The sequence below is a fragment of the Labrus mixtus genome, chromosome 11 (assembly GCF_963584025.1).
Source record: "Labrus mixtus chromosome 11, fLabMix1.1, whole genome shotgun sequence".
Lineage (NCBI taxonomy): Eukaryota > Metazoa > Chordata > Actinopteri > Labriformes > Labridae > Labrus > Labrus mixtus.
The window spans coordinates 15,396,622-15,421,436 of NC_083622.1; the positions used below are offsets into that span (position 1 = coordinate 15,396,622).

At 37.8% G+C, this 24,815-nt stretch overlaps 3 protein-coding genes across 23 annotated transcripts in view; 1 reads left to right on the plus strand and 2 right to left on the minus strand.

Moving 5' to 3' along the window:
* Positions 1-1,959: 1,959 nt before the first annotated feature.
* On the minus strand, positions 1,960-4,316 carry LOC132983800 (carcinoembryonic antigen-related cell adhesion molecule 20-like). The gene is made up of 5 exons (XM_061050280.1): positions 4,178-4,316; positions 3,490-3,747; positions 2,847-3,143; positions 2,489-2,764; positions 1,960-2,389 (listed from the first exon to the last, which is right to left on the minus strand). The coding sequence occupies exons 1-5, from the start codon at positions 4,299-4,301 to the stop codon at positions 2,286-2,288; spliced, it is 1,059 nt and encodes a 352-aa protein (XP_060906263.1). The 5' UTR covers positions 4,302-4,316; the 3' UTR covers positions 1,960-2,285.
* A 5,721-nt stretch (positions 4,317-10,037) lies between these two features.
* LOC132983799 (carcinoembryonic antigen-related cell adhesion molecule 1-like) lies at positions 10,038-17,253 on the minus strand. 8 transcript variants are annotated; one of them, XM_061050272.1, is made up of 10 exons: positions 17,092-17,242; positions 16,228-16,539; positions 14,758-15,027; positions 14,372-14,623; positions 13,620-13,889; positions 13,234-13,485; positions 12,539-12,653; positions 11,402-11,436; positions 11,249-11,286; positions 10,038-10,691 (listed from the first exon to the last, which is right to left on the minus strand). In XM_061050272.1, exons 1-10 carry the CDS (start codon positions 17,132-17,134, stop codon positions 10,464-10,466), a joined length of 1,815 nt encoding a protein of 604 aa, XP_060906255.1. In that variant the 5' UTR covers positions 17,135-17,242; the 3' UTR covers positions 10,038-10,463. The 8 variants fall into 8 exon arrangements, with proteins under 8 accessions (XP_060906255.1, XP_060906254.1, XP_060906256.1 ...); XM_061050271.1 differs by having other exon boundaries at positions 11,249-11,289; positions 17,092-17,239; XM_061050273.1 differs by having other exon boundaries at positions 11,249-11,289; positions 12,539-12,641; positions 17,092-17,238.
* Positions 17,254-19,664: 2,411 nt separating this feature from the next.
* Positions 19,665-24,815, plus strand: part of LOC132983803 (hemicentin-1-like) — a 59,295-nt gene continuing 54,144 nt past the window's right edge. For 8 of the 14 annotated variants that reach the window (XM_061050286.1, XM_061050287.1, XM_061050284.1 and 5 more), the window contains exons 1-4: positions 19,665-19,823; positions 20,545-20,856; positions 22,575-22,844; positions 22,979-23,230. In XM_061050286.1, coding sequence (XP_060906269.1) covers positions 19,781-19,823; positions 20,545-20,856; positions 22,575-22,844; positions 22,979-23,230 — 877 coding nt within the window. In that variant the 5' untranslated portion in view covers positions 19,665-19,780. The remainder of the gene's footprint in view (positions 19,824-20,544; positions 20,857-22,574; positions 22,845-22,978; positions 23,231-24,815) is intronic. The other 6 variants (XM_061050289.1, XM_061050290.1, XM_061050297.1 and 3 more) reach the window with 3 other exon arrangements.

Sequence of the window (24,815 nt, forward strand, 5' to 3'; positions counted from 1 at the left end):
TGAAGCCTTTTCCTCTGTCCACTCTTCCCCCCTTTTCTTTAGGTTTAGCACAGAGAAATATACCTGGATTTTTAGCATTTCAACATCTTTGAAGCATAAATAACCATAGATGTTTTTTTGCTCGTTAAAGTTGTCACTAGTTAGGCCTAGAGCCTACTGAAAGCAGGCCGTGAACTAGACACACACAATTAAAAATAGGCCTAAACAAACTTTCTCACTGCTCAATTTAAAGTTCTAGCCTAGTTTTGATCTACGGACCAACAGCTTTATTTCCACTTACCTCATTCACATTTGCTGCATAGCCTTTCATCCCGCCATCTCCCGTCTACCTATGGTTTGATGTGGGAAACCTGAGGACTCCCATTTCCGCTGTTTAAATAGCCGGATGTGGCGTGCATTATTTGTCAATAATTGAAGGCTTACTGTTTGTTAGAATGAATTACTAACTATAATTATAATCAAATAATTAAAGTTTGAATTAAATGTGAAGAAATATCAGAATTGTATTTTAATACCATAGTGTAAACGCTTGTGCTGCTTTAATTGTGCTTAATAAGAAAATATGTTTGTAGAAATGACGTGGTAGGGTTGATACCCCCAGTGGGAGGGGCTACAGGTTTAAAAAGGGCTGAATTGGGTGGTCTAGATCAGTCCGCGTTTTGTTACTGCTGTGAAGCTGCGCATGCATTGTGATATTTTTCATTTGCCTTTTTAGTCGAAGAAATACTCCTATTCCTCTTTTAAAGCTTCTTACAAATGTCTTTACATATATTTTTTCCTGTTTTCACTTGTTTCACATATCTATAATCTTTTTCACTGCATCTTCACCGACAATAAAAACACAGGGAGTTTAAAAAAGAACCCCAAGGAAGTGGGGTGTCAGAAGTGAGCAGGCCAGTCAAATGAAATAACTTGGCCTCATAGCCAGCACTCAGGACTGTATTCCCAGCAGGGAGACCAACTTGAGGAGATGACAACTGCCAGTGCAGACCTTGCTTGGGAGATAGTGCCTTTGAATTCAGAGGAGGACGCAGTGAGGAGTATAGGCTACGTTTCCTGAAGAGCCAGCAGCTCTAAAAAGCCCCAGCATTAGCAGGTAATTCAGAGGGAGAAGATGCAACACTGGAATTCTTGGCAGGACAGCAAATGAGACTGTTGGCAGAGATCTGAGGGTGACTGAGCACTTTCATTAACTTGTCCCTACAAGGACAGCAGGATTCAATATCAGGCTCCTTCTTTCTATTCCCAGGACTTAAGCAGCAGACCTGACCACCTGAGGCCAGAGCTGAGGCACTATAAGACCTAAAAATCCACAATATCAGATGGTTGAGGATTTGAGAACTATTTGATATATTTTGAGGGCATGGGAAATGGTCTGCGATTAAGAGGATATGTCTCATTTCCACTGCTGACTGTGAAGACATTGGTGCCCATGCTACCATGGATACATCCAATGGAAGTGAGGACCTTGGTGAATGAGCATGAGCCACTGAAGGGACTTCTAGCTGTCAAGCTGGCTCTATAGTAGCCTACTCAGTGAACTGAGAGGAGAACCAGCTCAACTCTCTGCAGTGCACAACACCTACTGGCTCTCCAGTGAGCCCAGGCCTGCAAAGGAAGAGAGGAGTCTGGAGCATTCAGATGACACCAGCACAGCCCCAAACCAGCAAGCATCGGTAAGGACCTTGTTTGTTTTTTATGGCTTGCAGCCACGTAACCTGTGTGTCCCATAAACAAAGATATATTCACAGACCTTTTCTGTTCCTTCACTTGTGTTCAGCCTAATATGTTGTAGGCATACTAATAGTGTTGCCATGTTGTGCCGTTTGTATTGTTTCATTGCCCTTCAATGTTATTGCTTGCCACGAAATATGTTTCAGATAGTAGGGAGACCTCTGCTGGACATTTTGGAGTAGTGTTGTACATTTTGGTACAGTAATTAATTTGATGAAAAAGAAGCAACCAAACGTTTTCCTTTAACTTTCAAAATGACCCAATTTTGCTCAAGTAACTTTTTATTGAGTAATTATGTTTCAGATACATTTTACTTATTCAAGACTCATTTTGTAAACTGACAGCTGTGCTTGTTTATTAAAACAAGTATAAATCAAATATACAGGAAGGGGGGGGGGGGTCCCTTCCTTCCGTTGTCCCTTCCATCCTTGAATCAGTGTGTTTAAACCTTAAAAGGGTCGAAAGGGACAACAAATTCTTCTACCTGAAATATTATTACAAAAATATGAAACCCACACATGTGAAAAAGGGCGTGTATACATATTTGAGCTTCAACAATTAACAGCTGAATCAAAAATCGCCAGCAGTCCCAGACAGAGGATCATTGGAAAAAGTCCTTTAAATCGCACAGACTCTGATCCAGAGAGAGGGATACCTGTTTAAGGACAACAATGACAGAAAGGAACCAATTTTTAGACATTTGAACCTGATGGGATGGTGTACAAAATATTAAATATGTAAGTGTGGTCTGTACCTTTAACTTCTACCATCTTGGTGGCCTCAGCAGAACGTCCAACAGCTGCATTTTCAGCAACACAAGTGAAGATTTGAAAAGTACCCGGTATGGAAGGGGTCCATTTGAGCTCATTTTCATGGACTGATAAGTACTGTCCGATGGGGAAACCATCCTTGAACTGCCATTTTACAGTGCAGTCCACATTTATGGTGCAACTTGTCAAGCAGATGAATGTACTCTGTCTGCCAGGAAACACAGCGTCAGGCCCGCTGATGCTGACGTTCCATGGATCAACTACAAGAGATTAGAGAGTGAACTAGTTTGAGAAAACGAATCTTAAACTTTGTTTAAAAGTCCTAACCTCATGTGTACTCACAGCTGAGTTGATAGCCGCTGCTGAAAACTCTTGCCTTTTGTCCAGAAATCTCACAGTGGTAGAATCCAGAATCGGAGGGCAGCAAGTAGTCAAAGTGAAGAGTGAAGTTGTTTTGCAGCTGCTGCATATAATCCCGCAGGGTCACTTTCTGTCCATCTTTGTACCAGAAAACCACCTGGTCCATCCAATGTGAGGGGCCTGAAGGGTCCCTTGATGTTGCGTCATGGCAGACGAGATCCAAAGACTTGTTGAGAGACGGGACATTGTTGGGTGGACTGATTTGCACCGACAGTGGATCTGTAACAAAGGGCACCAAACAGAGAGGAATCCATTCATTCAAATCATAATGCAAATGTTAAACTCAAATATGTCAAAACCAATTGAGTTGGATATAGCTGAATTTATGTATTCACTTTTATTTAGGTAAAAATACAGTAATTAAAGACTACATTTACTCAAAGCATCAAATTGGAAGCTCTGCAGAGGAAAATAATGTGGCTGTCATTGTATTTTGCAGACATTGTTTGAGTTTTAATAGTGATCCAATAATTCATTTTGGCTTATCATGGTTCAAACTCCCCACTTAAAGGGCCCCATTAAAACTCTGAAGTGTCGTAGGAAACCAGTAAAGCATTACACTTACTCCTTATTTCTACAATAGTGGTTGTTCTGGTGGAGACTCCTGTTTCTGGATTAAACACAGCACACTGTATGTCCACGCTATTCTCCAGTCCATCTGGGCTCCAGGTTAATGTGTTTCCCGTGATGTCCCGGCCCTTTAAAGACCAGGTAAAGGCGCAGTTTGAGAGGCATGAAGAGGAACAGGTGAAAGTGGTACTGAAACCAGCTGTCACTACACCTGCCCAGGTAATCTGCACCCAGGCCTGAGAACATGGTGCACCTGAAGGAGACGAGGAGTGGATATGCGGCTCTGTGAGACATGGTTTGGTTTATGACTTGGTCTCTCAAGTCAATGGCAGACAAATCCCTTTTTTTATCAGAATTTTTTCCAGCAGACCCCGGGATGCATGAAGTACTTCCAGTAAACAAAAAACAACAGTTGCTTCCAAAAAACAAAGCTCCCATATGCATCATATAAACACATTCTTTTGGCCATGTAAAGTTGATTTATTCTTTCTATATGTTAACCCCATGCTAAGCAGATATATACATGAATCCCACTCCTTTACTAGCACAAGTTAAAGGCTAATCATAGGCAAAATCCCCATAACAAGCATTCTTAAGATAGCATTGAAAAATATAACTAGTGCTTTTAACCAGTCTCTTCAGTAACATTATGTAACAGTAAATCACTAAATGATCGTTCTTACCCATCAGAGCCGCCAACAAAACGCAGTAAAGATTCTTCCAGTCAAATGTCATGTTTCTCTTTGTTCCTCCTCTCTCGGTTTGAACTGTGTCTTCTGTTTTATACTTACTATGAGTAAGAAGCATAAAGTTAGAGTCCAATTCTAATAAATTATTTTCCTTTCAGTCACTCCCCTATTTCACAGCATCATCTTGTTTCACACCGGAGTTTACTTGATGATGCAATCCACAAGAAGAGGACATTTACCCAAGCTGTGACTGGAAATCTTTGATTGCAGCACAGATGTTAGGCTACTGTTTTTTTTTTTTTTTTTTAATCTTTGTTGGAGTTATCGTTGATGGCATTGTGTGTGTTTGTTTTTTTCAAAGATTGTTGGCAATGAACTAGTTTGAATTAAAAACAAAAGCAGGGACATGTCAGGTCGGGAGAAATAGGCTATCACAATTGTTGTGTCTGATTAACACTAGATGGCGCTGTGTCACAGGAGTTTGACATTAGGCTACTTCTAGTTTCTTCAAAGCTTGATGTAGCCTATCAAACTGCAGCGCTACAGATCATGCTCTTGATTTATCGCTGTAGCTTGTCAGTGGGTCAGAACAGGGGTGGAGCAGCGATTTTAAAAGTGCGGGTGTTCTAATACTAGTATATTACCACCCTCTAGAAAATCAACACATTCTGTTTCTTTTAATGTCCAATAACTAATGTTAGCTGACACATCAGACAACAAGACAAAGTTACAAAAGATAATTAGACACTAACTTTATGAACATCCATTGTGAGTAACCCAGTTACTCGTGTCGCAACACCCACAACACCCACGGGTGAGACGCGCCTGGGTCAGACTCAGAACATAACATTAAAAGCAGCCATGCACTATAGGTCATGCTCCTTAAATACATCTCTTCAATTCTTGTGTTTTTTGAGTATTTCCTAGTCAGAAATCGCTTTTATTAAAAAAATAAAAAATAAACACTCCTCCTCTTCCCAGCAGCTGCAACAAAACAAGTCCGGTTGAAAGAGGCGAGTGTAGTCTTGAGAAAGGCAACTTTAAGTGCACAAAGGAAAGAAATTACTGAAATGTAGCCTATTGCTTGTGTTCATTCACACCCTCAATCCTCTTTTCGTGGGCTGTTATTCTAGTGGACTGTGTTGCTGTGGTGACTTTAGGTTGGCATGACAACGTGTTGAGTCACAGTGAACTTTGAATTCATTGTAGTATGAAGTGCTGTGTCAAAATTTGCATTCATCACCCTCCTCCCTCTCGTCAGTTTTGCATTATTTTTTAATATATTTGATAACATTAAAATCAATTATTCAAATCTCACTATGTTTTTTTTATTTAACTTTTATACAGAAACAAGGAACCATCCTTAACCACTTCTTTTTACAATAAGAAAGGAAGATGACTTTTATTTCCAGTATGTCAAGCCAAGGGCCAAGTTCCCTTTTGTGTGTGTGTGTGTGTGTGTGTGTGTGTGTGTGTGTGTGTGTGTGTGTGTGTGTGTGTGTGTGTGTGTGTGTGTGTGTGTGTGTGTGTGTGTGTGTGTGTGTGTGTGTGTGTGTGTGTGTGTGTGTGTGTGTGTGTGTGTGTGTGTGTGTGTGTGTGTGTGTGTGTGTGTGTGTTATTTGTGCTCTATATTCTGTACAACTTCATTTTGTTGATTTGCTTTTTTACAATAGGGTTGTGATGTGTTTTTTTTCCACTAAATATGGAGAACATTGTATTGTCCTGTATGCAATGTCTTATGTAAATAAAGTTCGACTTGACTTTGGATGTCACTTTATCAAAAAAAAAAAAAAATCAATGACAGACAGTAACAGTCATTGATAACTTCAGCTAAATGTATGCTTCCCTATTGACCACAAAATAACCCCTATCAACACGCTGATGACCTCATGATCCTTTGAAGGTTCCCTGTTTTTGATGGAAATAACCATAAATGTTGTAAATATGATTAAAAAAAACACCAACAGGCTACAGTAGGATCAGACTGTCTTTATGTACAAGACAAAATTGGAACATTGACAAAAGCACAATGTCTGAAAAAATATGTAAATGTCACTTATGTAGTATTTAATTTTTAAAAAAGTAATTATTAATTTCTCTGACCAATTATTCATCGCGCAAGTCTACCTGAGAGCAACATTCATTGCATGATTTATTTTGTCAAACCTGTTAAACATTAATCACACATGGCTGGTAAAGACAAAGCCGAGGTTACTGAACAAACTAATGCACCACAAGAGAGTTCTCTGAAAACCTCTTTACAATTTGAAAACAATACATGTTGAACAAAACATGGAACACTGTGAACAACACAACAACTAGTATGGAAACTTGATTGAAGTATTTAGGCCTAAAACCTGGGATTAATAAGTAGTCAGATGAACAAATTCCCCAGCATCCGTACAACAGGGCGCGTGCACTAACCACTGCCCCACCAGCGCCGCATTCCAATGAATTTTGATATTTAACTGGATTTTATGAATGATACAAGGTTGTATACATGGAACAATTTATAGCATATAAAATAACATGTACCCTTCAATTCATACTTGAAGGCATAGATTACCAGGTCAACCATTTATTCAGTCCATCAAAAATACCTCAATATTACCATACACAATAAAATCTAATAACAAATATACCTTAGTTTAATCGTTACATTTTTACATCGTCAATTCTATGGTCCAATAGATATTGTTTTTTTTCACAATGGTGAGAAAGAGTAAAATTTCTAAATAAACACTAGTCCTTTCATGCAGCAGGTGACATCTCTTGTGTAAGGTTCTCAGTGAGGGGAAACCTGTCACCACACTCAGACTCATTAACTCATCTCATGACGTTTTTAAGAGGGTAGAGTAGAGTTTGTGTATTCAACTGCATTCAGCAAAATGTTTTGTAAGTACTTCATCATTCTTGTAGTTAGTCTTCTAAGTAGATCCCTGTGTTCATTTTAAACAATCTCACAAGCAGAGAAGGAGATTGGCATACATCTGAAAAAGTTTGTGATGTACGAGGCTGAAGACAAACGACTCTCCACCTTTAACTGATGCTCTTTAAATACACACATAAAACCAAGAAAGACACTAGAGACCCGTCAAAATTAGATATTTAAAGTGTTACCATAACCTGTCTTCTTATAAACAGCTAGTATATATTTCTAATGATAAGACTGCTGATGTCTCCAGCACACATTGGGTCATGACCTATTACACTAAGTATCATATTCTCCAGGTGATTAGAAGAGGGGTTTTTCGAGGGATATTTTTTGAATACATTTCACAGCAAAAGCTTTCATATGTAGCCGGTGTAAGTGATAGCCTACATACTGTAGTTGTGTTTGACAGGCATGTGCACAAGAAGCACAGCATAGCAGGGCAGGACTTCCAGCTAAAAACAGTGAAAATAAACACTGCCACTAGAGGCTGGCTCCAAAAGTGAGTCCATTCCCATTAGGCCCTTAAACGCTTATTGAATTGTGCCCCGAACACTATGACTGTTTCAACCAACCCAGGGTCAGTGGTCGTGGCGGTGGTATAGCATGTGTGTATAGAAAGAGTTTTAAATGCCAGCAAATAATTTGTATTGAACTCTCTTCTTTTGAAGTTCTCACCTTTAACTGTGTGGTCCTCACCCAATTCTATTTGTTATTATCTACTGTCCTCCAAAACCAACAGGCAGGTTTTTAGCAGAACTCCCTGAATTTCTATCCACCTTAGTTTTAAACAATGACAGAATTGTTTTATGCCGTGATTTTAATATCCATGTTGATGACCTAAATAGTATTCAAGCATCAGACTTTTTAACCATCACCACCTCTTTCAATTTTAAACAGTACGTTTTTTTTTTTTTTTTTGCAATTAAATTCCAGCAAGACTGAGATCATTTTAATTGGACCACAGCAGAGCAAATACTGCCAACTGCTGGTACCCTATAGACCACATCAAACCTGCTGCAAAAAATTCTGGGTGTCTGGTTTGACAGCAACTTAAAATTTGAGCAGCACACAACAAAGCTTGTACAGTCCCGTTTTTATCAGCTCAGAAATATTTCTAAAATTCGATCGATTTTAACTGTTAAAGACACAGAGATGATTTTTACATGCTTTTATCACATCACGTCTTCACTATTATAACAGCCTTTTTACTTGCCTGTACAAAAAATCTATCGATCAACTGCAGTTGGTACAGAACTCAGCTGACAGGCTAGAACCAGAAAGCATGACCACATCACTCCTGTTTGAGTATCGCTACACTGGCTCTCTGTGTGTTTCAGAATTGATTTTAAGATTTAACTGATTACTTTTAAAGCTGTCCATGGCCTTTCCCCCAGCTATTTATCAGACCTTTTACTACCTTACAAACCCACACACACCTTGAGATCAGAGGTCTCCTGGTGGTTCCAAATGCAAAATTAAAAACAGAAGGGGATAGAACATTTTCTGTGAGGGCTCCAAGAGTATGGAACGACCTGCCCGAGGAGATCAGGTCGGCAGAATTAGTCATCTCTTTTAAGTCCCTTCTTAAGACGCACTTTTTCTGGCCAGCCTTTCCTGACTTTTGTTGATTTTAAATCATTACTATTTTCACTTTTTAGAATTCCTTTTAAATAATTGTATGTATTTTACAGTTCTTTTAAAAGGGATTTTATTCTATGACCTGCCTGTTTTTATATTAGCTGTCCTTGTAAAGCACTTTGTAACTTGTTTTTGAAAAGTGCTCTATAAATAAAGATTATTATTATTATTATCATTATTATTAATAAACAAAATGCTCAACTTCAACTTTATTAAAATACTTTTAATACAGGTGGTTACTGCTAACTGTCACGTAAGCTAATTCACTTTGTCACAGAAATCAACCTCATGGCCGTGCTAATGTTGAAGCCTTTTTAGAATTATTTTTAACTACTAAGTACTGCTCTGTTTCGTTTCTGTCTCTTTTTTGGCAAATTAAAATCTGTTATTATGTTTAAAGTAATAAATGAAATCATAGTTTTTTAAACAATACAAATGATCCCATTAGTGAATATATATTTATTTCTTGGTTGTAAAAAGTTATTTAATGTGTTCAAAAAGAGAAATCTGAGCTATCAACCCTGCTCAATCTTTGACTATCTCAAAGTGCACTTCCTTATTACGCGGTATTCATGATATGAATCCTCTAAAAATAGTCAGCGCAAGCATTGCATTCCTTCCTTTGAATATAATTACAGCACTTAATACAGTCAAATGAACACGTCTTAACAAAGGTTAGGCTGTTACAGATGTCAAGTCACACAATGAGATGTTTATAGTCATGTTATTTTGTTCCTCTTTTCTTCTTGCACTTCAACTCTTATTGACTTGACTTCCCTGTTTGCTCCAGGCTTTTTTTTTAGAAAAATAAGCTGACAAAGACATTATCATGTTTTCACCCTATCATCACACCTAAGCTATAACTGACATTTACCATTATTGCATTCTAATTACTCTGATTGTCATATGCGGGAAAAGATTGAGATATTTACTGAAAGCCAGTTTCCGCATTCCCTTTTTGATGGACTTTAAAACACATTTATTGCACCCGTTTATACCCATTTTATAACCACTGGACACCTCTTCAGGTCTAATTTACTATTGCCTCTTTTGTGTTTCAATTTAAACTGCAGAGACTTCCTCTTTTTTTAACATGTTAGTATTTTGGATTATTGGGTTTGCATTCGCCTCCCCTTTGCGAGATACTAAACTTTAACTTTATCGTAATGGAATTAAATAACAAAGATGTGAAAGTCGTTCAATCGTCCATCCATTCCTTCAGAAATGACAGATTGCATATTTATTTCACTGGAGTCAAGTAGTATCCTTATCCTGTAAATTAACAGAAAAACAGATATTTCTTTATAAAAAAATGATTTAACATGTTTTAAATGTACATTTATCAAAGTATCAATATGGAACAAGCTGCAAACTGAAATCAAACAGGATCAAATATGACACCACACCTGTGTCAAACATTTATCTCAAGCAAACAAACCGAATCACAAACAAAGAATATTTACAGCCTGAAATGTGCAACCAAACAAAGGCAGAGGGAAGTTATCAAAAGCAGTGTGTGCCAAGTTTATATGGCAACATGACGCCATGTGATCTCAACACCCGTCATCAACTGTTTGATCATTAACTAAAGTGCTTTCATTGTAAACTCAAGTCCAAATAAGTCGTCCATAAAAGACCTGAGAAAGGAGTGCAGCAGGTTTCTCTGACCACTGGCTCTAATGTGATGATATATTATATCTGATGTGATCACTTCTTGCGAACCTGAGCGTAAAGCTCAGCTACATTAGCAGCATCCTGAGGAGCCGGCTTCTTGGTTCTCTGAATGTGGTTTTCATAGGAAGGAGGGGAGGACGTTGAAGGAGGGTTGTTGTTCCCCCTGACCTGAGCGTATTCTGATGTTTCATTTTGCGACCCCAACTGAACAGCCCCGCCGTCCTTTTTGTGGAAAACTGCAATATCTACATAGTTCAGCTCCTGGAGGGGAAAAAAAAGAGGTGGACCATGTTGAGGAAATTGTTTTATCTATTCATTTTTCGTTTGATATTGTTCTTCCTAAGATGCATAAACAGTTACAATACACTAAAGACAAATATAACAACAAAACAAGGAAGGTGTATTCAAGAGTTGTATGAGGCCTTAGACACACATACAATCTACACTTTATTGTGTCTCCTGAAGAAATGGTTCCTGGTTCAAAGTCTGATGTTGAGCACTGTGATATTTATAGATCTGAGAGGAGTCTGAGCCCTCTTTGAGTCAACTTAAAGGAACCACACCACCGACTGAGAACTAACACACAATATACCCTGGTTTATTCATGATCTGTTCCTACACTGTATTTTACTTTCATTTAAGCCTTTGGGTTCACATATACTTGGATTCAAATATATGTGTAAGCACAGTTTTATGTCTGATTCAGTAGTATGGGATTACATTTTAATAGGACTACTCCTGTTTTCTGACATATTCTGATTTCTCTGAGTCAGCTGGTTTCTTAACGTCATGTAAACACTCTGATTATTTCCTTTTACCTCATTTCCTGAGTAGGCTGTGTTGTCCTGACCTCCACCTCCTTTAAAGAATGAGAAAGAAACAATGCTGAGCTGAGATCAACAAGGAACGTGTAAAATACTGTTTGAATACAGAAAACAAAACAAAAACAAAAAGACACATTGGACACTTACCCACTGTCTGGTTGGATGAAGTTTTCTGACTTTTTCTGTTGAGAGAAACAATGAGTCAATATTGTTTATCTTAAGAGACAGACGGCATCTACATTTTGCAACATAAATATAATTAGAATATAAGTGACACCATTTCATATAAACTTTATATTAAAACATATAATGTAAGCTACTAAACTAAACACATTTTGACTATCATGCGTGTTTTTATCATAAAGATGAAATATTAATGGAAAAAAAAAAATCAAAGCCAGGGGCGCAGATAGCCTAAGAGTTATGACGCACCCCATGTACAGAGGCAATAGTCCTCAGTGCAGTGGCCGACTGGCCCTGGGTTCAAATCTGACCCTCTATTGCCAACATTTCCGGTCTCTCTTCAGCTCTCCTATCTGATAAAGGCCCAAAGGATATCTTTTTTTTTTTTTAAAACAAGGCCAATTAATTTTTCTAACTCATCGAAACATGATGGTTCTCAGTGCTGTAGAGAGTTTTCAGTACACTGATGAGTTCATGGTGAGCCATCTAATGTGTGACAGTTTAAAATTAACACCGGACAACAAAATGTAACCATGAAGTTGTACATTGTCTTAGTGGAGCTCCCCTGAGAACACTATATCGAGAATATGTATTCCTTAGACCAACACAAGTAGCACATAGATGAGTGATTCTTTGTTGAAAATCAACCGTTGGTATGTTCAGTGGACACGGTTGTCCTGTCATTGTGTCAACCTGAATCTAGTTTAACATTTTCTGTCTGCTTTTTCCTCTGAACTCACTCGTGTCTTCTCAGATCCCGACTCTCCCTTCTGTTTTGCAGCAATCTTTGTCTTTCCACTACCTCCATTTTTTCATCTTCTGAGCTGCACACTTGTGATATAATTTAACTCTCCTCCAGTCGCTTTCAATTTAGCGTTCGAGCAAGGCCCTTTAACGACACAAACCCGTCACTGTGTTTTTAAACTTCTGCTCTTTGTGCCTGCTTCATAAGCGGATAAGTCTTCCTAACTCTCTGGTAGGCTGGCTGGTATAAACTTCAATAGTTTTCTAACAACTAGTAATAATGAACTATTACATTCAAACATACTGGGATGAAAAAACAAGCTTTCCCGGTTACATTTCAAAGACCTTTTAACTTACTTCTTTTTGTAGATAAAGTATCCTGCAGCAGCAGCAGCTCCAGGGATCACCAAACATGCAATTACTATTCCAGCAATACAACCACCACTACAGCTTGATGGTACTACAGAGAATACTAAGAAAAGAGGAGGACAAGAACATATTCTGTAAACAGGAACTGTGCCATACTAACAGCAGATACAAAGCATTCATTGACTTCCCCTGATTTCTACTGACAGATTATTTATGCACTATGGGAAATGAACCAGATTCAGTTTTAACAAGGTAAATGAATGCTTGGAATAAAAACCACAAAATCTCTCGACGTCTTATCATTCATTTGAATACTATTTTTAGAACTTTAAGTCTCACAATTTTAATCTGTAGAAGTGCATTTCTAAATTTGACTATTTTCAGAGAATCCTTCAGTAATATATTGGGGCGCTGATAGCCTAGTGCATGAGCTCCATATACAGAGGCTATAGTCCTCCAAACAGGTGGCTTGTGTTTAAATCTGACCTGTGGCTGCTTTTCCTCATGTCTTCCTCACTCATTTCCTACTCTATCCATTGTCCTATAATAAATACCAAAAGCCCACAAACAATCGATCTTTAAAGTCTCATGAACTGAAAATAGATCAGACACATTTAATTGGTCAAATTGATCTCAAAGACATGTCCCACCAACAGAATCTACAATAAACACCGTCTTGTTACCTGTTACAGTCACTCCATGTCCTGAAGAAGATGATCTTCCAGTTATGATATTCTTTGCTTGACAGGTGTAGTTTCCACTGTCTGACGCTTCAGCGTTCTTTTTAGTGTACTCAGGAGAATTGAGTATCTCTGTCCCATTCAGTAACCAGGTGAAGTTTGCAGGTGGTTCAGACTTGGCATCACAGGTTAATGTGAAGGTGTCTCCCAAAGATATGTGATGCTGGCCTTCGATTTGAGTGTTTTCTGGTCCGTCTGAAAAACAGTAATAGTTAAAAAATTTAAAATTAATGTGTAACAGGTAAAAATAAGTTGTGTTTTAATGTCAGATTTGTATTATGACGCTCATTATTTTGAACAGTTAATGAGTACAGTAGTTTGTTACCTACAGTTCACAACCAAGACGTGTTTAGCTTCCATGGAGTTGATGGGGTTGCTGATATTACAGGAATATTCTCCTCTGTCTGTTTTATTTAGACGTTGAAAAGACAGAACTCTGTTGTTATCGTAAAGTATAATGTCAGCTTGATTTAGATCAGATCCATCCTTCATCCACTTTCTGGTAAACACAGAGCCAGCAGCGTCACAGGTTAAGTTGACAGAGTTCCCCTCTATTGCCTCCTTTGCTGACGATGTGATAGAAGGATTTGATATTCTCTCTGTTGGACAAAAGATCACAAAAACTTTTTAAATATATGAAGAAGAAAAACAACAGGTTCAGCTATAGATTAACAATCAATTTAAATATTCAACAACAACATAGTAAAACTTACAGTTTCATTAACTGTAAGTCTCACAGTTTTAATCTGTAGAAGTGCATTTCTAAATTTGACTATTTTCAGAGAATCCTTCAGTAATATATTGGGGCGCTGATAGCCTACTGCATGAGCTCCATATACAGAGTCTATAGTCCTCCAAGCGGGCAGCTTGTGTTTAAATCTGACCTGTGGCTGCTTTTCCTCATGTCTTCCTCACTCATTTCCTACTCTATCCATTGTCCTATAATAAATACCAAAAGCCCACAAACAATCAATCTTTAAAGCCTCATGAACTGAAAATAGATCAGACATATTTAATTGGTCAAATTGATCTCAAAGACATGTCCCACCAACAGAATCTACAATAAACACCGTCTTGTTACCTGTTACAGTCACTCCATGCACTGAAGAAGATGATCTTTCAGTTATAATATTCTTTGCTTGACAGGTGTAGTTTCCACTGTCTGACGCTTCAGCGTTCTTTTTAGTGTACTCAGGAGAATTGAGTATCTCTGTCCCATTCAGTAACCAGGTGAAGTTTGCAGGTGGTTCAGACTCGGCCTCACAGGATAATGTGAAGGTGTCTCCCAAAGATATGTGATGCTGGCCTTTGATTTGAACGTGTTCTGGTCCATCTGAAAAACAGTAATAGTTAAAAAAATTTAATTTAATGTGTAACAGGTAAAAATAAGTTGTGTTTTAATGGCAGATTTGTATTATGACGCTCATTATTTTGAACAGTTAATGAGTACAGTAGTTTGTTACCTACAGTTCACAACCAAGACGTGTTTAGCTTCCATGGAGTTGATGGGGTTGCTGATATTACAGGAATATTCTCCTCTGTCTGTTTTATTTAGACGTTGAAAAGACAGAACTCTGTTGTTATCGTAAAGTATAATGTCAGCTTGATTTAGATCAGATCCATCCTTCATCCACTTTCTGGTAAACACGGAGCCAGCAGCGTCACAGGTTAAGTTGACAGAGTTCCCCTCTATTGCCTCCTTTGGTGATGATGTGATAGAAGGATTTGATATTCTCTCTGTTGGACAAAAGATCACAGAAACTTTTTAAATGTATGAAGAACAAAAACAACAGGTTCAGCTATAGATTAACAATAAATGTAAATATTCAACAACAACAAGGACTTTGAGCTTTTCCATGAAATGTGTTTTCCATCTAATTGAATGTCATTGTTTAAAAGGTTTCACCTCAAGTCTTAATGAAATCTTTTAACCCGTGGTAACTTTTTCTGTATGGTTATAATGCTATAACTACACATTATTCATTTCTAAATGATTTTACTGATGAATGAGTATTAGTATGAATGTAAATACTAAAAATGTGTGATGGAAACACTGAGCACAAACCAGAAGGGATGAGCTCAGCTGTCAGACTCACTCTGTATATTTAATGGTTACACCTTATCATATCTGATGACTGGTTCTTGGTGCAATGATTAACCAGTGTTGGAGCCTCCTCCCTATTCACTATCAGCACTGGTAAACTGTTTGGTAATGTTAGCCTAACAAACAGACACAATTGGAAAACTATTATCTAAACTCCAAAAAAAACAAAGAAAGATATGTGAAAGGATTTATACTTGGTGGGTTGAATAGATCATAATTAAGAGTTTCAGTTTCAGCACATGAAGTGCATTCACATGTTGATCAGGATTAAATGCGACTTCATTTGTGCACAAGTTATTTTCGCTGCGCTGCCAGTTATGTTATATAAAAAAAGTTATATATTTATGACAGTTTGTTATTGTAATTCAAATCTTTTTTTTGATAGGGGACCAAAAACATAATATTGAACATTCATGACTAAATGTGCAGCAGTTATACTTGTATACTTGATGCTTGATAATCCAACCAGAAAAACAAACTAACGCATAAGGAAACCAACAAACAAACATAGAAAGCCAACATATTTCATCAGGTTTTGATCAAAAGAGTCTCAAATCTTCATTTTACCACTGAAGGTGACGCTATTACATCATCATGTGAGCACCACACAGGTCTTTAAATGCAAATGTTTCCACTAGTTTTGTTTTAGTGTTAAGTACAAACATGTAGAGAATCATTAATAACATATTCTGATTTTGTTTGAGCTGGTATGTGTTGAACCTATTTTACAGACCTTCCATTAAACCTCTTAACAGCTTAACATGTTTATTTATTGCTGTGCATAATCTCTATTCAGCACTCTAACAGATGTATCAAGTGAAACATTGTCTTACCGTAAACTCTCAGTGTGGTTCTGCCTTCAAACTCCCTCACAGTTGTAATCCTGACTGTGTATTCTCCACTGTCATTGAGAGACAGACTCCTGAGCTCCAGAGATCCAGTAGAGGGGAAGAAGGTGATTCTTCCCTCATATTCAGGAGAAGTGTAGTTTTTAATATTTGAAACGATTATGTCTTTGTCCCCAAACCTCCAGTTAGTTGTTACAAATGGACTCTCTGGTGGATTCACTGTGGTAAACATCACTGTCTCTCCAACAGCTCCATTCAGAGGACCATCTGGCAACAAACCAACTCCACTAGTTAAACCTGGAAGACACAGAAACACATCTGAGGAGATCTCTAATAATGTGAAACACAGGGAAAACTCACGCATATCTTCACTCTTCTTCAAATCCTTGTAGTTCTTGTCATTGCAGTTGATGTATTTTTAATGAAAGAAGCCAACTGCATTTTTTGTCAATGGTGAACATTTGAAGAAGATCACGTATTATCTTCGATGCTTTTGGAAATCATGTCTAAAAATTGACCCAGTCATTGAATGATCAGAGCGCACAGAAAATACATTTAAAATTAAACTACCAAGGTTTGATTATTATTCAGACTTTAGAAGAGTAACATTTTTATTTTTTTAAATAAATAAAGGTGTCCATATTTCCCCAACCACGTGTACAGGACTAACATTACATTTATTCTGTATTCAGAAAACTTAATGGTTAAAGATACTTAAAAGGCAGCACGTTTGGTACTTAGAATACAATTAGCTCCTCAATCATTGGCCTAAATCATTTCCAGCAAATCTTCAACAACTTTAAATATAACGGAAATATGAACGGGGAAAGTAGAACAGGTGTACCTTACCTGTAAAAGACACAGAGACGATAAATAAAGCTAATGTATCCATTGATATTTCTTTGTGAGATTCACGCAGCTAACGGAAGGTCAACCATCAAACTTTGACTGTGAGCCTTCAACAGCTCCAGTCACACAAGTCAATCATCAAGTTCCTTTGTGTGGAGTTTTAAGACTGTCTGCATGAAGGGTCATCGACTAAAGCTGACACACCTGCGCCCTCTTGTGGTGGGTTATGCATGTTGTTTCTGGTGTAATTATACTATAACACAGGTTCAAAGGTTTATACAATAGTCTGTCCTGCTTTGATAACTCCAGACCTCCTGCCAAGTTCTACTGGTTTATCAATCATTCTTTATATAGCACCAATTCATAATGTTTTTGATCTCAATACACTTTACAAAAAGAGCAGGTCTAGACCGTACTCTTATAGTATTTAAGACCCAACATTTATCCACTATAAGCACAGCACAAAACAACATTTAGCAAAGTAACAGTGGCGAGGACAAACATCCTTTTTATACAGACAGAAACCTCGAGCAGACTCATGTTGAACAGTCATCTGCTGACACTGTGTTAGGCTTACAGGAAGAGAGCTAGAACAAGACAAACAAACAGAAACAGCAACAATAATGAATAAAACTGATTTATAAATACAAAGCCAGTAAAAATGGTAAAAGTAAGTGTGGTATAAGCAGTAATAAAGTATGATGATTGACTGATCTGTCTAATATTAACAGAATAACTATAATGACATTATAATAAGCAGAAGTGCTAAAGTCAATCATAGCGGATGAAGTCGAGCAGCTCTTTGATCCCCATTTCCATTCATAATAATGACGATAGACGTCAGACTGATACAAATGGAGACCAGCAGCCCGATCTCAGACTGACAGACGTTGCATCATACCTGTGTCTGGATTGGATAAAATAAAGGATGATGAATCATTTACATACATGTAAAAAGGGTGTACCAATCATAGGAGGCCACTGTGGCTCAGTGGCAGAGTCGGTTCAATCCTCAGCTCCTGCAGTCACATGTTGAAACCAAAGACACTGAATGCTAAATTGCTTCTGCTGCTGCATCAGAGGCGTTTGAATGTGTATTAACTGGATTAGTTGATACTGATGGACACTACTTAGCAGCCTCTGCCATCAGTGTGTGAATGTGATGTGAGTGGGTGAATTTGACATGTGGTGCTTTGAGTAGTTTGAGTTGTCAGAAGATGAGAATGTCAATTTACAAAGTCCATCATTCCATGTGGAGGGCAAACATTTCTGAATGCAATCTGGTAACATAACCTTAGTATTTAATTATAATGTCAAAGTGTAATTGTCGGGTACGTATTTTATGAAATGAGCCCACGAAGGGGGAAAAGCTTGTGGTGCCACAGAAAAAAAGATATAAGGATGTAGAAGCCATGTTCAGGAGTATGAAGTGTAAGACACAAATTGACACAGCTGGTGTCACCTTTAGGTTAAGGTGATACTCTTTATAGGTGAGAAATTTCACTGGGGTGTCAGAGGTTTTTTTACCCCAGAACTAAATTCATACCCTGGTTCCTGTGGCCAAAATTCGCATAAGTCCTCAAAAGGTCCCTAGCTCTTGGGGAAAGTTCCTGGTTAAAAAAGGGGCTGTAGTTGAGACACATACCTCTTCTTTTTGGTGAACCACCTGGTGTGGAGATAGCTAATGCTGTAGATGGTAAAAGTACTACATAATCTAGAGTTAACCAGAGAGATGTTCATTAATATAGTGTTTATGATAACATAAACAACATAATCATAGTGATTCACAGGTCTTTCTATGCTCATTGATGTGAATTCTCTCCATGGAAGTCTAAATGGCGACCTCTGGTGGACAGAGTTGTCACATCCACTCAATGTCCTGCAGGATGGATTATTGCAGGTGTGCTTACAGCCCGAACTCAAAGCTGTAGATCTCTACAATCTCCATCCACTACCTCTGCCATGCGTTCCTGAGCAAGACCTGTTTCTTGAATCTGTTTGAGTTAACTATTAATTTAATCAAGATGGTAATTGTTTTTTCATAGTTTCGTGATTAGTTTATATTATTAATTTGGAAAATGTGTCTTTGATACCACAGAAACCATGGCTTTGGATGGGAAATAAATCCTTGAAACTGCAACCCCTGTCATCTCTTTGATTTTTGAGTCTTAGGCACAATCTTAAGAACTTGAGAAATTTGAATACCCACTATCATCACTCCTCCACTCACCTCCTCCTCCACCCTCCACTCGGCTGACACCAGACATGTTTGCCTCATATTTTGGCACTAACAATTACCTCACTCACCTCATTCAACCCTCTGACCGAGGACAAAGTGTCTCAGCCTGTATTAGACTCTCGGCCCACCACCTGTCCTCCAGACCCAATGCCATCAAGCCCCCTTAGGACCATTTCCTCTACACTTAATGCTGCAGTTATGCATATCATCACCTTCTCTTTGTCAACGGGTGTTTTCTCCACTGCTTTGCTGTTTCAAAGTTCAAATTAGGTAAATGATTAATTCACTCCTGATGCAGACATATTAACACAAAACACATTAGACATTACTTCCTTATACAACCATCATAATCAAAATCCACATTCTGATACTCACTCATCCTTTAGGGCTCGGTCAGAAGTGTGAAACATCACTCTTTTCTCTGTTATACTTGACGGGACGTTGGAAAAAATGGAAAAAGCTGTGATCAGCATCCTCCTGGGAGTCTTTTCAGGTAAGCTATCACCATGATACAGCACATACATGAAGATTTTCCATCAGCTTACTCAAGGACACAAAGAAAGATTTTGTCACATAAACTGGTATTTATCATTTGTTTTAGGAAATGGAAATGATCAATATCTTCTCTCAATAACATCATGTAGATCCCATGGCTGGAAAAATATCTGCTTGCTTCAAAGTAGTTGGCAAACAGTTCAAACTCAGTCCAGCCTGGCTAAAAAACAAGACTTAAGAACATTTAACTAATCTGATTTAATTGTACTTTTATTGGCTAATATTCAGTATATCAAATGCACGACCAGAGAACAATTTACTTTCAAGGAAATAATTATGTTCTGTTAATGTAGATATTATGAATAGAAACTTTAACCTAATGTAAAAAACATGTACTGTATATCGCAGGCTATCTGAAAGTGTTTGAGCAACTGTTCTTTTTGTATTTTCCTTAATGGACATGTCAATGTTTGGGTTTTGAAAGAGAAAGCATCAAATAATAAAAGCACTGCATTACATTACAACAAAAGACCTGAAACCAGCCTTGTGTTAATCATTGATTCAAGTTTGACTTTAACCTTTACAAAAAGCAGAAATTATTTCCTTCATTAAGAACAGACGGCCTTTTTTACTTTGAATCTCTATCAGATGCTGTGGAATAATTTCTATTATCACAATCCCCTTGAAGTCATTTTCTGAAATGTTTCTGTGTCTTCCAGGTTTAACTAGTGGAGTTGGTTTGTTGCCAGATGGTCCTCTGAATGGAGCTGTTGGAGAGACAGTGATGTTTACCACGGTGAATCCACCAGAGAGTCCATTTGTATCAACTAACTGGACGTTTGGGGACAAACTAATAATCGTTTCAAATATTCAAAACTACACTTCTCCTGAATATGAGGGAAGAATCACCTTCTTCCCCTCCACTGGATCTCTGGAGCTCAGGAGTCTGTCTCTCAATGACAGTGGAGAATACACAGTCAGGATTACTACTGGGATGGAGTTTGAAGGCAGAACCACACTGAGAGTTTATGGTAAGACAATGTTTCACTTGTTATTTATCTTAGAGTGCTGAATGGAGATTATGCACAGCAATTAATGCAAAAAAATAAATGAGTGTGTTTAGGTGTTCAGTGGAGTCATATAAAATGTGTTACAGATAGTCTGTTGAATATAAAGCATCCCATCTGAAACAGGCGAGTATGTTTCTACAGAAGTGTTTTAATTCACGAGATAATTCAATTTCTTGTTTTCCTGAATTAACAAGATAATTGTCTCAAAATTACGAAAACACAGATCAAAATCAACTTTGTCATGAAAAGCTATCTTGTAATTTGGAGATATAATCTCATGAATTCAGGGAAACAGAGCAGATTTGTATCTTCTTATGTAAATGCAATACACTTCTTTAAGTACGATTTAGTATGTTTCAATGTGATTAATATATATATTTTTTTTTATATAATATATGACAAAAATAGTAAATACATATATATTTAAAGTCCATTGTGGTGCAGGGCTCGATGTCACATCAGCACATTTATTACTACCATCAAGTTTTTAGAATAATTAATTTAAAAACTGAGATGTATCGTTTTTGTTTCATAACTTGGTTCACTATTATTTTAAAACTAGCAACGTCAATCATATCTGATCAACCACACCTACAAAGTCCTCCTATGATCTATATATCTTAGGCTTTGTGTCTTAAAGCCTTTCAGTCTCGCTGTTGCACTTTGGATAATAAATGATCAGTGTTGTGTTTATGTTTTCAGTTCCTGTTTAATAAAATATAATTTACACATTTACTTAACTCTTATAAATGAATAAATGTCACACATGAAGACATAAAGATGAATGAACAATAAGAGAAGAGAAGTAGGTAATACAAAATCAAAACAGAATAGGTCAGATAATTACAATTAAAACAAAAACAGGAGTTATATACAAGAAGAATATAAATAGTGAAATTAACTATACAGGACAATTGTGAAAGTATGTGAAGTGAGTGGCAAAAGTTAAATTGACAAGTGATGATTAAAAGTGACCTCTGTGATTAAAAGCTAAAAGTTCTGTAAAGAGTAAGAGCAGTATAGTATGACACAATCAGAGATTGGGTAAAAGCCTGGGGAACAGGAAGTAAAACAACTTTAAATAAACAGTTCCATTTTTCTTTAACTTGTCTGTTTGTTAGGCTAACATTACCAAACAGTTTACCAGTGCTGATAGTGAATAGGGAGGAGGCTCCAACACTGGTTAATCATTGCACCAAGAACCAGTCATCAGATATGATAAGGTGTAACCATTAAATATACAGAGTGAGTCTGACAGCTGAGCTCATCCCTTCTGGTTTGTGCTCAGTGTTTCCATCACACATTTTTAGTATTTACATTCATACTAATACTCATTACATCAGTAAAATCATTTAGAAATGAATGGTGTGTAGTTATAGCATTAACTAACTAGTAATTTGATTTTAGTTTACCAACATTGATAAAAATGTTGTGTTTTTACGTCTTGTTTCCAATGCCCTCCAAGCTGGCAGATAAGTTACTACAGGTTAAAACATTTCATTAAGACTTGAGGTGAGACCTTTTAAACAATGACATTCAATTAGATGGAAAACACATTTCATGGAAAAGCTCAAAGTCCTTATTGTTGTTGAATATTTACATTTATTGTTAATCTATAGCTAAATCTGTGTTTTTGTTCTTCATACTTTTAAAAGTTTCTGTGATCTTTTGTCCAACAGAGAGAATATCAGATCCTTCTATCACATCATCACCAAAGGAGGCAATAGAGGGGAACTCTGTCAACTTAACCTGTGACGCTGCTGGCTCCGTGTTTACCAGAAAGTGGATGAAGGATGGATCTGATCTAAATCAAGCTGACATTATACTTTACGATAACAACAGAGTTCTGTCTTTTCAACGTCTAAATAAAACAGACAGAGGAGAATATTCCTGTAATATCAGCAACCCCATCAACTCCATGGAAGCTAAACACGTCTTGGTTGTGAACTGTAGGTAACAAACTACTGTACTCATTAACTGTTCAAAATAATGAGCGTCATAATACAAATCTGACATTAAAACACAACTTATTTTTACCTGTTACACATTAAATTTAAATTTTTTAACTATTACAGTTTTTCAGACGGACCAGAAAACACTCAAATCAAAGGCCAGCATCACATATCTTTGGGAGACACCTTCACATTATCCTGTGATGCCAAGTCTGAACCACCTGCAAACTTCACCTGGTTACTGAATGGGACAGAGATACTCAATTCTCCTGAGTACACTAAAAAGAACGCTGAAGCGTCAGACAGTGGAAACTACACCTGTCAAGCAAAGAATATCATAACTGGAAGATCATCTTCTTCAGTGCATGGAGTGACTGTAACAGGTAACAAGACGGTGTTTATTGTAGATTCTGTTGGTGGGACATGTCTTTGAGATCAATTTGACCAATTAAATGTGTCTGATCTATTTTCAGTTCATGAGACTTTAAAGATCGATTGTTTGTGGGCTTTTGGTATTTATTATAGGACAATGGATAGAGTAGGAAATGAGTGAGGAAGACATGAGGAAAAGCAGCCACAGGTCAGATTTAAACACAAGCCACCTGTTTGGAGGACTATAGACTCTGTACAGTTGCAATCAAAATTATTCAACCCCATTGCAAATTAGGTTTATTGGCTAAATTTACAAACTTTCAGCTGTTTGCAATGAACAAATCAAAAAAGCACAATTTACATAGCTCAACACAACTAATAATATCAGTGGTTTCTCTAAGTTCAACACAAAATGCCACTTTGAATGCCTGCTGCAGTCTCAAAATTATTCAACCCCTTTATGACAAGCATCTTTAGTACTTCGTAGAGCACCCTTTTGCTGTTATGACCTGCTGCAAACGTGATGCGTAGCCAGACACCAGCCTTTGGCAGCGTTCCTGAAGAATCTTAGCCCATTCCTGCTGGGCGATTTGCTCCAGTTCTCTAATATTCTTGGGTCTGTGTGCCGCAACTGCCTTCTTCAAGTCCCACCAGAGATTTTCAATGGGGTTCAAGTCGGGTGACTGTGATGGCCACTCCAGAATCTTCCAGGACTTCTTCTGAAACCAAGCCTTGGTGGACTTTGAGGTATGCTTGGGATCATTGTCCTGTTGGAAGGTCCAACAACGACAAAGTTTCAACTTCCTCACTGATGGCATGACGTTTTCTCCTAGAATTTCCTGATATTTTATTGAATCCATCTTTCCCTCTACACGCTGAAGGTTGCCAGTGCCAGAGGAAGCAAAGCAGCCCCAGAGCATCACCGAGCCCCCGGCATGCTTCACTGTAGGCAGGGTGTTCTTCTCAGCGTATGCTTCATTCTTCCTTCTCCAGACATACCGCTGATCCATAGGCCCAAAAAGTTCCACTTTGGTATCATCGCTCCACAGAATAGAATCCCAAAACTTCTGTGGCTTATTCATATGGTTTTTAGCATATCGGAGCCGGCTTTTTTGTGCTTTTGGGTCAGTAGTGGTGTATGTCTTGGAGTTCGGGCATGGAGACCTTCAGCGTTTAGTATGCGCCTAACTGTGGAAACAGAAACCTCAGTGCCTGCTGCCACCATGTCTTGCTGCAGGTCTTTTGCAGTCACTCGAGGGTTCTTGATCACTTGCCTTCTCAGGAATCTGGTGGCAGCCATTGATAGCTTCCTCTTTCTGCCACGTCCAGGTAGTATAGCCACAGTTCCTTTATCTTTAAACTTGCGAACTATGCTTCCAACTGTATCTCTAGGAACATTCAGTGCCTTTGCTATCTTTTTGTATCCTTTTCCTTGTTTGTGCCAGACAATGATTTCTTCTCTTATCTTTTTGGACATTTCTCTTGATTTAGCCATGTTTCTCACATGCAACCAATTGTCACTGTCAACAAACTCCTTTTTCAGACCAGGTATTTGATGTGTTTCAAGCACACCTGATGGAACTAATTGAGCCCTTG